Below are 16,399 nucleotides of genomic sequence, written 5' to 3' on the forward strand. Positions count from 1 at the left end.
CCACTCCAGAGTTAAAATATAAAAATAATAATAAATAAATAAATAATAATAAAATTAAATAAGTCAAAGTCAAAGTATTTTATTATTTTTTGGCGGGCTCCAGGGTTTCTCCTATTCGCCAATTAAATAAAATAAATAAATAATAATAAAATTAAATTAAATAAATAAATAATAATAAAAAAATCGGCAACTGTAACTACAAACACCACGTTAATTCCAGTTAATTATCCACAGTTAAACCAATTCTTAACTGTGGAAGCATACTTTTTCTTAGATCAAATGCAGCTTTAGCAAAAGTTTGTAACAGTTGAAATTTATCTAGTTCCCTCAAGAGATGAAACTGCTGTCCAGGAATCACATTCACCAGGAGATCATTAATTATTGATCGCGTACTATCATAAATATTACATTCACACAAAATGTGAAACCAATTTTCCTTGGCTGCACAAAAACACAATTCGGTATTTGTTAATTCTCGTGCATATAGTTTCTCATTCAACGAGCCATGGCCTGTTATTATATACAGCAACTCCAATCCAGGCGTAAACCATTCGGCTACCCTTTATCTAGGAGAAATGTCACCTCTGGAAGAAATAAATTTGTCACCCTTCCCGCAGTTACAGTGTCCCATCTCGTTTGCCATAGGTTAATTATCTCCTTTATAAACCGCTTCTTTTCCCTTTTAATATCTGCCTGAGTATCAATTGTAATGTTAAGAAACGTAGCGGGAATCTTCTTCTTAATCCGATAATATAGTCCTCGGTATATCAGGAACAAGTCCAAAGGATCAGCCCCGGCCAACACCTGAATTGCTGCAGTAGATATGGTCCTACACACTCTCAACATGCTGAGAAGCATTGATCTTTGTATAGAGTTGAGTTTTGCTTGGAACCTCACCAACACAGCTCGATGAAACCAAGCGCCCGCTGCATATGTTGTCATGGGGAAAAATACTGCCTTATAATGTAATGAGAGAGCCTTGCAGGATAAACCCCAGTCAGACTTAGAAACACGAATAACAGCACCGGAAAACTTTTTGACTTTAGCTCCTAAATATGTTAGATGTGGAAAAAATGACAGTTTATAATCTATTACTATTCCTAGATATTTAGCTTCAGATTTCATTGGTAGCTGAATATCATTTAACTTTATTTGTGCAGGTCGACCAGGGTCCAATTTGCTTTTAAAAAGCATCATTTTAGTTTTATACGGATTAATAATTAACTTATAGTTTTGTGCCCAGAGATGCAAATCAGTCAGTGCAATATCAACATTCTGTTCAAGACTACTCCTCGAACTCCCAGCCACTATAATTGTGAAGTCATCGGCAAAGGCTATTGTCCTACAGTTGGAAAAAGAGCGAGCTAACCAATTTTGCAAGACAAGGTTCCATGCAAAAGGACCTAAGACTGAACCTTGGGGACAACCACGATAAACCTGCTTTTTAATATGAAAGGTTTTAGATTTAACAATTACCTATTCTCCTTTAAAATAACTTCCAAACAATTTATATCATTCTTGAGAATATCCAGCTGTCCTACACTGAGCAAGAGCAGCCTCCCACCATACTGAGTTAACGGCACCCTGAAAATCCACAAAAATGGCCAATTCATACTTTGAAGCAGAACTCTCGATGTGTGTTCGAAAGTCCACTAAAGCATCCTCTGCTGACTTTCCAGATATCAACCCATATTGTTAATTTGAAATCATTCCACGCTGCTCTATTAACTGCGTAATGCGCAGAACCATCAACATTTCTAGTAATTTGGCAAGGTTAGCCAGAAGGGCTATTGGCCGGTAGGATCCAGGATCTGAGAGGGGCTTACCGGGCTTTTTGATTAGCTTCAATAATGCTACCTTCCAATCTGGTGGAAAATATCCTTCTGCAAGACATTTGTTATATAGTAGTAGTAACAACTGCAGAGACAATTTATAAAACCGTGATATAAATTCATTCTCTATCAAATCATATCCTGGACATTTCTTAAAATTTAATTTTCCAATTACACATGCTAATTCATTAAGTTTAAATGGCTCTGTAGTTATCTAAGTTACATGTAAAGAATTTTCTCTTCTTATTGAAGTCTGATTTGACGTATCTTCCAAGGAATCATCTCGTGGGAAAATTTTATTAATTCTAGCTTCACTGGAATCCATCCATCCTATTGTTTCTATCGAACTTGTACGCACAGTATTAAAAACATCCGAAGTGCGTAGCTTGTCTCTTGTAATTTTATACAACAGACCCCATGGATTCGATTTCCACGACTCTTGGACGAATAATTTCCAACTCTTACGAATTGTTATTGCTCTTCTGTAATCATTTTTAAGTGCTATGTACTCTTGATGTAATCTAGCAACCTCACTGGGAACCAGTGTCGATGCCGCTGAAATTGCCTCCTAGAACGATGTACCGAAATACGTTGCAACGCTAAATCTCATGACCACCATGGACATGATTTAGTAGAACTTATCTTTTTTCTAGCAGACTTTGTAATAGAATCTTGAATATACCTAACTACAAACAATGAAGGTAAGTTTATCAATTCTTGTTGCTTATGCGTCGGAAAATCCATGCAGACAGAATCCTCAAATATTGACCAGTTCATTGTTTTAAGTGAAAATGTAATTAGTTCCGGAATTCGATCCTGTACATTCCGGGATGTCTGTACACTATCAACATAGAATGAAATAGCTTGGTAATCACTAGAGGTCCAGTCCGAAAATACCCGCCAGTCGTACAAACAGTTCCGTAACAAAGCTGTTGTAATAGTTATATCGATATTGGATTCTCCCATTGCTCCACTAAACGTTGATAGCTGATTGGATTTATTTACCACATATAAATTATGACTATAAATAAGATCTTCCAACATCAAACCCCTTGTATCAGTTATTGAACTATGCCAAATGTAGATTTGGCATTAGCATCAGTTGTTATAATTACATCATGTGGTCTTAATATTAGTAAAGCATGCACTAGGCACCTCCGTAGGCGGGAGCAGCAGTGCATAGCACACGCTTCTTGATTAGAACGGGGTTCGAGCCCGTGACCACTAAATACGGAGGATACGGAAAGGTCAGGGAATAACCACCACATATCCCCGGAGCAATATGGCCTTAGTTGCTAATGCTCCTAAAAACTAACAACAACAACAACAACAACAACAACATGCTCCAACTAGTCTAGAAAATTATTGAAGTCCATGGAAGGAGAGCAATACACAGATATGAGATAAAACCGGATTGACACCGAGGCAATCATTACACAAGTAGAATATGAATTACATAAACCTTGTACAATCACGATATCCAATTCTTTATTAAAGATTACAATACCCGTCTTAGGCTCATCTAGCACGGAGTTTATTACTCTTGTGTATAAGGGATATCCTAATATTTGAATTATAGCCCAATACGGTTCTTGGATTGATACCACACCCACTTGCTTTTCTTCAGATATTTGTCTAATCTCGTCTGCTACCAATTTCGAACGTTGGCCATTTATTTGCAATATCCTTATTTGAGTATTGTTTACATTACCAATTTGCATAAAGTCATCTGACACATCCAACTCATCGTGACCTAGATTAACGGAGTCAGCCATTCTAATCATATAATGTCCTAGCCTGTATTAGTTCGAGTGCTCCCAAATACTCAGACCATCGGAGATCTCTGACCGAATGATTTTAATTTCTTTTCTTTCTTTGACAGTTAATACAGCAAGGGTCCTGGTCTTTATTTGGACATTCTGCTGCAACATGTCCTCCTGCACAATGACCACACGAAGGTGATTTTTGCGAACAGTATTTGGTCGTGTGACCATGTCCTAGGCACAAAAAACATTTTGTCACTATCGTAAATGGTTTATGCCGGTGAGAGCTTACTGACAGATATAATCTGTCCAAAGTTGAAATGCATTTATATAATTTGAGTGATAAACTAATTACCCAATGGGCTGTTGCAGAATTTCTTGATCTAACTGCAAATGTAAAAACTAAACCTCTTTTAACCTGCTCTAGAGAGATATCATACTCCTTAAGGTTCTTACAATGTAATTCTTCTAAAATGTCATCTTGACTCAGTTTCTTAGGAACATCATAGATTATTAAAGATGGATCCCCCTTCTTTGGAACTCCTGCAGCTTTTCCAGCAGATGCAAGGGATTATGATGCCGAAACACTAGCCAGCTCAGACATGACAGCTGTCTCAAGAAGAACTCCCTTATTGCACACTGGTCGCAATGATTTTACTTTTATTGCCTTAAACTCAGTTTTTAAGGTGTTTGCCACAGTGTTCCCCACATCCATATTAGTTTTATATCACTTTTGTCTATAGCTCTAAGTATCATAACATTTCCCCCGGCACTACCAACTCTGCCAGTAGACTGAGATCCACTTACCATATCAGCATATGATTTCCTTACTGCTTGCCTTGGTTGATACAAAGTATCATGCTCATACCTAACTTTTGCTACCTCAGGTCTAACAGATATTTTCTTTTCAATCTCATCTGTCCCGGCCGGGAGAACAGAAAAGGTTTGCACTACCTGCTCTAAAAGCTGAGAACGTTTGATGACCTCATCATTTATAGCCTTAAACCTTTCATTTTCAATCAGCAAAGCTGTAGCAACAGTTTCCAAGTTAGTCCATTTATCCATAATGATATCACCAGCTTTCTTAGTAACTTTATTAGTATCCCTTGCGCATTTTTGAAATTCCCTCGTACATTGATGACAAATCTTGGACGTCTTCCAATTCATCAGTCATTGTGACAACTTCATTTTGGGTACTAACAGTATTATCTTCATTTACAGAACTCCTTCCAATAACATCGCCCCCAGCTGATTCCTCACTCACTTCCTTATCCTGCGATAATTGTGATGTGAGACCACCATGTAGTCCTAATTGACCCTGACCAAATACCCTTGAATTAACAATATGGCCATATTTCCTAACTTCTGTTTGACTCTGAGGGATTTTAGGTGAAAGTAACGGTGATCCACTGTTCTCTCCACCATCTTCAGACGTTACCTCCTTAGGGTTCATATTTTTTTCCCTCCATTTCAGAAATTACTTCAAGTTTAAACAATTAGACTAAATCCAGTTCAAATTTAATTTATGTTGATCAAAACACAAGTTAGTAGGACAGTTACCCTCCTTTGCTTAATCAAATTTAATCTTGACACTAGTAGATAACCCAACAAATAGTAAATTATGATTACTTGAAAATCAGCTATTAATATTGTCAATCAACACCAACAATACGTCTATGATTCACAAGCTACTACCAAGCTTATAGGTAATTATCAATCTCACAAAATGAACAGTTTGATTTTTTGTAATCCTTCTATATCTATAAACTTATTCCAACACAGGAACTATTATTAACTACAGTGAGTAAACTGTATAAACTCAATTTCACACAAAAATGGCCGCCGTTTTTGGCGCCATTATTACCTTGAAGATCGCAATATGCACTGTCTATTTGACTCAAATAAATTTTGAGTGTTCCTTCCAGTAGTGTTACCTGATAACCTTTGTTCCAAATAATTTCTCCAACTGATTGTAGCACTAAAGGTTGAAAGCAACAATATTATTTGTACTTACAGTAACTTTTTTGATCTATGAGCAAAAAAAAGAAACCTGATTTACGTTTCACGCCAAAACTATGGATACGCCGACGACGATCGTTACCACATGACAGCCATATTGGATCTGCCGATGTGGTAAACCACGCTCACTTAACCAAATAGCTATATCACAAAAGCTAAGTAATATTTCACCTTGAAACTATTAATAACACCTAAAGAAACTCTTCCACGGTTAAATCACTCAAAATTACAACCCGTTTAATCACAATAAACCGAAGATACGATCGACAATACAGGAACTAGCAGCAAAACAACCACATGCTCACATGCAAAACAAAATCTCAAATCGCATATATATATACAGGGTGTTTCAAAAATGATAGTCAATAATTTAAAGATGAACAGTACAAACTAAAATAAGCAAAAAAGTCCCAGTGAACATCGGGCCGCAAATCAAACGTTTTCGAGATAATGTACATTTTCTCTTAAGATCCGCCACTGACAATGGGGAAAACTAGTTTAGCAAAAAGCTGTGAATCCTTTGCTAAGGGTGGTTTTATTAAACATAAGATAATACATTTTAAATTTTTGTTTTTTACCAATTTTACAGATGTTACATGTTACAGGATCTTCTTTCTAACACTCTTTGTTAAGCCTATGTGCTCGTATTCCATGTGCGAAGCGCCCATGTTCTCTAAGGCGTTGATGTGCCCTGATGAATGTGAGCCTGTTAGGCTGCCTTCGGCGGGGAAATGCTTCTTGCAGTCTCGAGTGCACTGCCGTTGACTTTACCATACATAAAGTGCATGTCTGCGTACTCTTCGTTGTTGTAACCTCTTTCCATGTTGACTATCCTTTGACAAGTTCTAGTATGCCTGCTATGTCTCAGAGCGTTGAGAGAGGGGAAACGGAGAGAATGAGCATAATCTAACCTAAACAGACAAGTCAGCAGTGGATCCAAACTCTGTACAGTTCACCTTGTCAGTGATGGATCCCAACTAGAAATGGGCAATATCTCGAAAACGATTCATTTAAGGACCCATGTTTACTGGGCTTTTTTTGCATATTGTAATCTGTACAGTTCACCCTTAAATTATTTATCATAACTTTTGAAACACCCTATATATACAGGGTGTTTCAAATGTGTGTATATATATATATATACACACATTTGAACTTGTCCTTGATTTATACTGTCCTTGATTTGTATATATATATATATATATATATATATAAATACAAATATGTGACTGCCCTTATGCAAGTCTACACCCAGGTTTCTGAGCTACAGTAGATATTATCAATCTCCTCCTTCTTGATGATTCCCTTCTCTTTCTCTCTCTCTCTCTCTCTCAGGGTAACTCAGAATTTTTTTTTTTTTTTTTTTTTTTTTGGCTGGTGCAGCATAAGCCTCAATTTTCCTTACTTATTATTATTATTATTATGGCTAATAATAATAATAATGAAGCTGGGGTTATTTTGAATATCTTGTTTCACTACTGCTCCATATTTCTCATTATATTATGTACTGATATTAGCGATAATCCCTTTTTTTTTTCCTTAAATGATAATTTTTTCCTAAAGTTATTATTATGCTCAAAGAGGGCGCTGTCCTTGATAAGGTGATAGTATTTTGCGCAAGTGCTAAACCTGTGAATTCTCAGCGAACTGTGGGATACTTTTATTGACTGGTATAATTATTAGGGTTGAAACTTGTATCCTTTCTAATGGTTTGGGTAGTTTTACATGGCGTTAGGAAGTGATATACAATTTTCGGAACCAAATGACTCGTAGATAGTGATGGAGCGAAACATGGTTTTGTAAGCGAAAGCTTGCTTGTAATTAGTGCGGTCTGATAATGCCGAATTTCACGGGAACATTGAAGTTGAAAATATGCGAAGCCATAGATCTACGCCCTACAGAGTTCGCTACTCGGCACAACGTTGGAAAGCAGCAGCCGATGTTGATAGATCCTTACGTCTCCATCGACGTGGACGAAATTCACGTAGATCGATCTACAACGAAACAGAAGACATTTAAACCTGTATGGAATGAATATTTTAACACGGAAGTTCATAACGGACAAAATTTAGGACTGACTGTTTTTCACGATGCCGCCATACCGCCCGATGATTTCGTGGCTAACTGTACTGTGTCATTTGATGAGCTTGTGAATTCGTCCAAGGAAGCCGGCACTAATGAATCTGATATTTGGGTACGTATAAAGATAGTAAAACGAGAGATGCCTTCGTATATGATTTTGCACTTTTCTACAAACTAATACTGCACATTTAGAATAGGCAGTTTAATCTATCTTGATCGTTTGTTGGATGACAGCAAGAGAAGTCATGGATCTGTACAAGTATATGTTGTATTGTATTATATATTCGTTTGTCCCTGTTGTTGGCCGTGTGGTTGTGTATGCACACATACACACACACACACATAGAAAATATATATTTTTTAATTTAGTTTTGTTCATTCGTTTAGTTTTCCTTTTATATATGATGTTGCTTGTCTGTCTTGATGCTTCTGCGGGTAAGATGAATGCCCACCAAACTGTTGCTTGAAAATGAGTTATCCCAGATAAATGATGGTGTTAGCTCTTGATTACTATTTGTCAAAGGTTGTTTTAGGAATCTACTGTCAGTTCCGCGATTATCCATACATTCCCAAGCATCCATAAATTAAACTCACACTCATCAAAAATAAGTGTAAGGTATATAGGAAGTGATAAAGGAATATATTTGTGATAGCGGTGATTTTCTTGAGCGTCGAACTTTATTTATATGTAGAAGATAAGTCGCGTAAGATACACTTTGTATTATTTAATGTTTTAAGTGGCAGTTTTGAAATTGCCATTGAAAAATATTGAATTCCTATCGCACATAGAGATCAAATAATTCCCTTTAATAGGAAAAAAATAATAAATAATAAATCATTGAATAGTTTTATGGTTACACTTTCTTTTCGGATAATTTCATCTTTAGTTGAAAAGTGAAGAATTTTATTGCACGGCTTTTAATGAGTCATTATTTTTTTTAATACTTTACCAACATATTTTTAAAACCTTTTTTTTTTTTTAATGGATACATAAATTGAGTGCTGCTCTTGGTTTTAAATTTATATCAGAATATATTAATGGTTGATAATCGTTTTTTGATGTAAATATTTTTTCATTGTGTTGAAATAGAAAATTTCCACTAGCCAAATAACGGAATTGTTTGTAAGTAAACAAAATATGCTTATATAGTTAAACTAAGTTTTGATCAAGGCTTTTGTATTTGTATAGATAAGTGCAAGGACTTGGAAATAAACTTGGCCCTGTTGACTGTGTGTTAAAATATTTTTTAATTTAGTTTTGCTAATCCGTTTAGTTTTCCTTTTATGTATGATGTTGCTTATCTATCTTGATGCTTCTGTAGATAAGATGATTGGCCACCAAATTGTTGCTTGAAAATGAGTTATCTCAGATGATGGTGTTAGCTCTCGATTACTATTTGTCAAAGGTTGTTTTAGGAATTTACTGTTAAATTCTGTGATTATCCTTAAATTCTCAAGCATCGATAAATTAAACTTGCACTCATCAAAAATAAAAGTGTAAGGTATATATTTGTGATAGCGGTGATTTTCTTGAGCATCGAACTTAATTTATATGTAGAAGATAAGTCGCTTAAGGTATATATTATTTAATGTTTTGAGTGGCAGTTTTGAAATTGTCACTAAAAAATATTAAATTCCTATTGTACGTAGGGATAAAATGCTTCCCTTTAAAAGAAAAAAAAAAATTTGGATAGTTTTATGGTTACGCTTTCTGTTTGGATAATTTCATCTTTAGTTAAAAAGTAAAGAATTTTATTGCATGGATTTTAATGAGTCATATTATTTTAATTTTTTTTCATACTTTGTTAACATATTTTTAAAACCTTAGTTTTTTTTTTTTAAATGAATACATAAATTGAGTGCTACTCTTGGTTTTAAATTTATATCAGAATATATTAATGGTTGATAATTGTTTTTTGATGGAAATATTTTTTCATTATGTTGAATTAGAAAATCTCCACTAGCCAAATAACAGAATTGCCAAATAACAAAATATGCTTATATAGTTAACCTGAGTTTTGATCAAGACTTTTGTATTTGTATATATAAGTGTTAAAGTGAAAGGAAATAAAAGTAGGACTTAGAAATAATTAGGCAGAATTATTTGTTAATAGCTCAAGAGAATCTAATAATACATATACCAAGTCAGCACTTAATAGCTGGAATGCAGAAATAAAAATGTGGTTGCTTATAATTTATTCATCTTCCAGTATCCATAACTATTACCATAAATTCCCATTGGATTTTAATGTGGCTGACCTTTCAGACCATTATAATTGCACTTTGCAATTTACTGGGTAGTGTCAGTTTAATAATTAAATGTTTTTATAATTAGAGTAACTTTTAATTGGAAATGAGTTGCAGCCTGCTGGTATAAATTCAATAATTTAACCTTTTAAGAGTTGGTAACTAAAAAATTGCAATCTTCTGGTACACAAAAACCAAAAAAACATTCTGAATTGTAATAATGTTGCAATTCAGAATATTCTTTGGTTTTTGTGTACCTTTCCCACCCCATTATTCTTTCAAAATGAACACTGTGTATCATAAAAAACATGAGTATTGTTTTGTGATGAAATTACATCATCTTACATTATTAATAAAACATCACTGTTTTCAGTATCTTTCTTTATATTCTTGACTATGTTGATAATTGTGATTAGTTGACACATAGATTTATTTATGATTATATAACCATATATGGCTAATTTAATGAGTACTTCAATACACTTGATAAATATATATATATTATTATTATTTTTTTTTTTTGCATTCTGTTCAAAATGGATATATTAAGTTTTAGATTGGTCTTATTAAATTATTAGTCATAGTGAAAAGTTTCATGCTTAAATAGTAAAATAGTAAAATTTCTGGAAGAAACTTTGTGTGTGTGTGCACTTCATATGTTTAGTTTCCTGAAATTTTAGTCACTTGTGATTTAAACTGTCTGAATTCTGCACAAAGTTTCTTATCCTCATTTAAGCCTGATGGAATAGCCTGTCAAAAAAAAACAAACAAACAAACATTAAATGCCAATTATAGTTGACTTTGAGTGGAGAAAAGCAATATTTTTGGTATTATGGATATTTTATTACGGTTTGCATTATTAACTGAATTTTAATGTTGCAGTGTAAAAATCATACATTGGACAGATTAGTAAGAGGCTTTAAAGGAATAAAAGAACATAAGACAGATAAAGCTGTTGCTCACGTAACAAAGTTACACGAGCAAATTCATCACCTTTGCTACACAAATGGATTTTCAGAAACCTCCCTTTAATAACTACTGACAGGATCCACAAAGACACTTTCATTATTATAGGTATAATCAAATAATATTAATTATAATAAATGTATATAATAACCACATTTTAAAAACACAGTAATCTCCATACACAATTAAGAAGATTCCAAAGGATCACCTCAAGATTAAATGCTAATCCCATGATCTATTAATGTAAAATCTAAAATCTAAATCTAAAAAAAAATTCAATTATGGATATATCCAATATGGATATATCTAAATCCAAATCTAAAAAAAATTTCCTTGCATATGATTGCCATCAGACTTTAACCTTAGTCTTACAATAACTGAAATCTAAATCCTAATCCCTAGAACTGGTTCTGACATAGCACCAGCAGAGTTTAGTCTTAGATTAACTTAATGTTTATATAAATACAGCTGAATAGTCAGCCTATGTGTGAGAAGTAGATGGGGATTTAAAGGTGTAATGACAGCAATATTAGATACACTAATAATTATTTAATAATTTAATTTAATTTAATTTTTTATCTTTTAATTAATAATTCAATTAGTATAATTAATCTTATTAATATCAATCAATTTATCTATTAATTTATTATTTAAAATAGTTAAGAGTTCAAAATGAATCAAGGTTAGAAAACTACAAATTAATTACCAATCCTTTCCTTCAGCACTTTCCTGCCTTTTACAATGACTGAACAAATAGTACAGGAAGTACCACAAAGCATCTCAAACCACAAAAAGAACAAAGATGTTTTTTCATGAATTTTATTTGGCTCAACAGCATTAGTTACTAGTCCTAAATAGTTAATCTAATTTTCCTATTTGCTCTTTTTAAAAGCATTGGCATTGGTGAAAAAGTAGTCCACATGTTACTTTATGTTCGTGAAGCACAGAGAAATGAAAGTGGCAAACAGTTGGAAAATAAAGGATGGATATATGTTATATAATTACATTTTAAGAGAATGAAAATTTTGAGAGGCATTCAGAAATAAACAAAATATAAGTATGTGTATATTTAAAACACATTCTTCATGGATGCCTGATTTCGGACTACAGTTTCTGTGAAACATAGATACAATATCCAGCATTACTGGGACTTGCAGTTGTGAGATTCAGCATATATATCTTTGACGTCCGAAATAATAGCTTACATTTTTGAATTTAGGTTGAATTTTGAAACACTCACCCAGCCAGCATTAACTGAGGCTTGTAGTTTTTATAGATTATGACTGTGTAGCATTTTTGTATTGCTTTCCTACACATGTTTCACTATTTTGTTATTTTTCTGATGTTTACTCCTGGGAAAAAATATAGATCTTGAATTATTTCTCTTTGACAGAAGTTTCAGGTTTACATTTCAATCTCTTAATGAAGTTATTCACTGTAGTGGAAACCTTTTTAAGTAAATTTGCCTAAATGGCTTAGCCTTGGATCAACTTCTGTAGCTTTAGTTTTAACTTTCCTTGATCATGATTTTCACTAAGAGGCAAAAAAATCATAATGAATTGCAGAAGTTTTACACCAAACTTATTGGGCCTGCATGAGAATTTCTCTTCCAAAACTACATGTACATGAAGAAAAATCTCTGTAAAGAACAATCAGTAAATCAGATATAAGTGGTTATGACCTTTACATTTAGAAGATGGCACTGAGAATGACAGGAATAGAAATTTTTTAATAAAGAAAAGATTCTGTAACTTACAGGATTATTCAGGATTCTTTTAACCTTTCTTACTATAATATAGTCAGAAAGGGAGATGTTTAATGGGATGTGGTCAGTAAAGTAGGAGTAATTTTCCATGATTATTAGTGCAGGAGTTAGAGGAATGGTAAGTATGATAATCTTTACATGAAGATGTAATAGAAATGTCAGGAAGCAACAAAAATTGATGAACAAATGAATGAATAGAGGTTGCAGTCAATAGTAGTATTAGAGGGAGAATAAAATGCTTGTCAATCATTTGGATAAGAGGCGTATCCAAGTATTCGAATCTGTGTGGTCTATAATTTCCTTAATTCTTCTGTTCTATATTGTTTCAAAGTCTTTGCATTTATTGGAAACCATGGATTAGATAAAGGATTAGAAAGAAAGGATTTAATGTATACAAGAATGATGTAGAACAGAGGAATAACTGCAAAACCATAATGTATGTGCACATGCACTGTTTACTTATTATTGTTGCTTTACTTATGAGAAAAAGCATGAAGTACCTAAGCCAGCTACCAGCTGATAGTTACTACTTTAAATTATATTATTGGGAAAACGGACTTTCTCTTAATTCTTGTGCCTGTTATCTATTTTTCTTAATCCATTTGAAAATCACAATCTTTGAGAACACTGCTCAAAATATTTCTTTAAATCAGATATAAGCAGTTATGACCTTTGCATGTAAACTATTCTGGCCTTCCTCCTTTATAAGTTCCTGTATTTATTTATTCTATCCCACTTTTATTTATTTTATTTCATCAGTTGAATATATATTCAAATAAGTTATAAAAGAAAACGAAGCTAATCCGGGACAGTGTAGAAATATAAAATATTGGTACTGTATCCGAGAGTCTGTCACAGGATAATACACCTTATCTTGTTATAGTAGCATCCAACCCTGGTATTATTGTTCCCACTCCATCATTTTCCTCTCTGGAATCTTAAAATACTTAAATTTTGAGAACATGACAGCAAAAGGAAGGCTCTTTTTATTTATGAGAAGCACAAGGTAGAAAGATAGAAAGCACATAGCTGTCTTTTTCACATATTTGTTTACACTTTCTGAACCTAATAATTTAGTACCAGCCTCATTAGTGTATTACATAAAAAGCTTATTTCCTTCAGTATCTAATTAAACCATTCATTTATTAATTAGTGGATCCTCTGTTTTCTGATATTATTATTATTATTTTCTTCTTTTTCAGATTCTTTTTTTTTTGTTCAGTGCATTTTATGTCCAAGTTTCATTTTCTGTACTTCTTGGATTAGGTGGTGATTCACTTATATCAGTCTCAAACTCCATTTCCCCCTAAGTCTTCCTTTTGATTTGAAACTGTCTGGTTTTTAACTCATGCCACCTGCTATCCTCCATTCTTTTTAGGTGATGCCTCCATTTTAAATATGCTTCAAATGATGGTGTGCTCAATTTTTTTATAGTCATGAGTGTCCAACAAGGAGGGGGGAGTCAGTGCCCATTAATGCCACTTCTGTCCTTTTCTTATCTCTCTTTCTCTACTTCTGTGTCTCACTTCCATATATGGTATTGTATCAATTTTTTGATATAATTTAGTAATTGTTCAAGTTTTTCTGATATTTACATGTAGTGTAACTTGTCTATAATCATTCATCATGTGAATATTCTTTTTTTATTCATCTTGATAAGTCTCTTTATTTAAGGTCTTTTAAAATGTCCTCCCTAGAAAACAGTGGCCGAGCAACTCATCATTATTTAGAAAGGTGTGCATTAGATTACTGTGATAGATTAGTGGAACTTTATAAATGTCTTTTTCCTTGAAGTTGCAATTTTCCTGGAACTGTAGAGTTAGTTTGGGTGTTTTTATTCTGAAAACTGCTCCTATGAACAATGCTTTTATAGAATAATAAACACATGCCTGTATTTACTCCTCTGTTGGACTTTTGTTTGTCAATTAAAAAAAAATAAATAAAATATCCCATGAGCAATGATTTTTATGCTAAAGATATCAGAGGATTTATATTATGTTAGTGATATTAGGAGTTTTCTTGTGCAGTCATGCAGTAATAATATTGTCCACTAAAAGTACAAAAAAATTCATTAATAATAAATATCAGTTAACTGATATTTATTATCATTTCATGGAAATGTGTTGTTTTAATATATAAGATAGCTTTTGTCCTATATTTTATTGAAATTTATTAAATTATATTTGGAAAAGGCTTTTGCATCTGTATGTTATAAATATCTATTAATTCCAAAGCTGGTACATTTAATTATTTAAACTAGACATACTTGTAATTTATTTATTATCACAATTGTCATTGGCATGTGGTGAAGGACACCTGATTGCTCAGCATATGCAATACAGATAGGTGATGCAGTGAAGTATCTTGATTTTCATCAAGTTTTTCTGACTGCAATTATTTATTTTTAACTTCATAATAAATTTAACTTGAATAATGATAAAAAAAAAAAAAAAATATATATATATATATATGTGTGTGTGTGTGTGTGTGTGTGTGTGTGTGTGTGTGTGTGTGTGTGTGTGTATATATATATATATATATATATATATGTTTGTTTCCTTTGGAATTTGAATATTAGGTTGCAAATAAAATTGTAGTTTTAACCATTTATTATTGAATTCCTCTGTTATATACTAAACTTTCTAATGCATCAACATAGTTATATTATTAGCTGGAGCTTCCCTTTAAAAATATCAGCAAACAATATAAAAATTAAGGAATATTTATATTAATATATAATGGTGCTTTATTGTTTACTTATCTTAGTCGTGATAAGATCATAAATAAGAACTTGAAGTGTGAAATCCATTGAATACTAAAACCCTTAAACTAAGAACACCAGAATCCAAACATTTTTATAAGAATAATATAGGTATATATTTTTCAAAACTGTTGACCTTTTTTAATGCAAATAGTGAATCAATTATTTTAGATGCTGATTCCAAATCTGCAATTGATTTTACTCTATCATGTCAATTTTTTTTTTTTTTTGCACACAAAGTAAAATATACTAACTATAGCAAAATATGTATTTCAAACATTCAGCAGACAATTTTCAGTTACAGAGTATAACAATAAATGGTAACGTACACAGATCCTCAGGTATCTCACTAAATTAATACTTTAATTTGCTCCTCTGTGTACTGAAAAAAAAAAACTGTTTGACAGTTTGCTTGCCTATAATCCTCGCACCAGTATAAGTTACAATTAAGTCTAATTTAATCTAACCAAACCAGTGTATATTTATTTATATATAAATGTACATAGGTTAGACTTACTTGTAACTTACTGGCAGGAGGATAAGAGATAAGTACTTTTTTTTTCACATAGATGAAGTTGCGTTGTTTTTTTTAAATTCTGAACTTTTTTTTTTTTTTTGTGCTCAGCATATCCCTTTTCAAACACCTACAGTAGTTTGCCATTATTGTCTCATTACATTACTCTGGTACCTTCCCCCCCCATAGACTTCATAACCTGGTAACCCCTTTCACTGTGCTCTTCTTAATGCACAAGGTTTTGTGGAAAATATTCAAGTGGTTGTGTAGAAAATGAATCTTCACACTGTCATACCTAATTTTTTGAAACTAGTTAGCATGTAGTTGCAATATTCTTGTAGTCTTTTGATATATAAATGCCCAAAGTTTTTCACAAGACTTGAATACTAACCAGTCCCCCAATTCTTTGAGACATAATTTGTGAAATTATCACAATTTATAGTTTCACCT

General features: G+C 32.7%; 1 protein-coding gene across 2 annotated transcripts in view; it reads left to right on the forward strand.

The window, feature by feature from the left end:
* Window positions 1–7,261: 7,261 nt before the first annotated feature.
* Pkc98E (Protein kinase C) overlaps window positions 7,262–16,399 on the forward strand; it is a 238,221-nt gene continuing 229,083 nt past the window's right edge. For both annotated transcript variants that reach the window (XM_090375862.1, XM_090375861.1), the window contains exon 1: window positions 7,262–7,808. In XM_090375862.1, coding sequence (XP_090231988.1) covers window positions 7,452–7,808 — 357 coding nt within the window. In that variant the 5' untranslated portion in view covers window positions 7,262–7,451. The remainder of the gene's footprint in view (window positions 7,809–16,399) is intronic.

This window comes from Mastigoproctus giganteus, chromosome 6, assembly GCF_048544385.1.
Source record: "Mastigoproctus giganteus isolate SK-2022 chromosome 6, ASM4854438v1, whole genome shotgun sequence".
NCBI lineage: Eukaryota > Metazoa > Arthropoda > Arachnida > Uropygi > Thelyphonidae > Mastigoproctus > Mastigoproctus giganteus.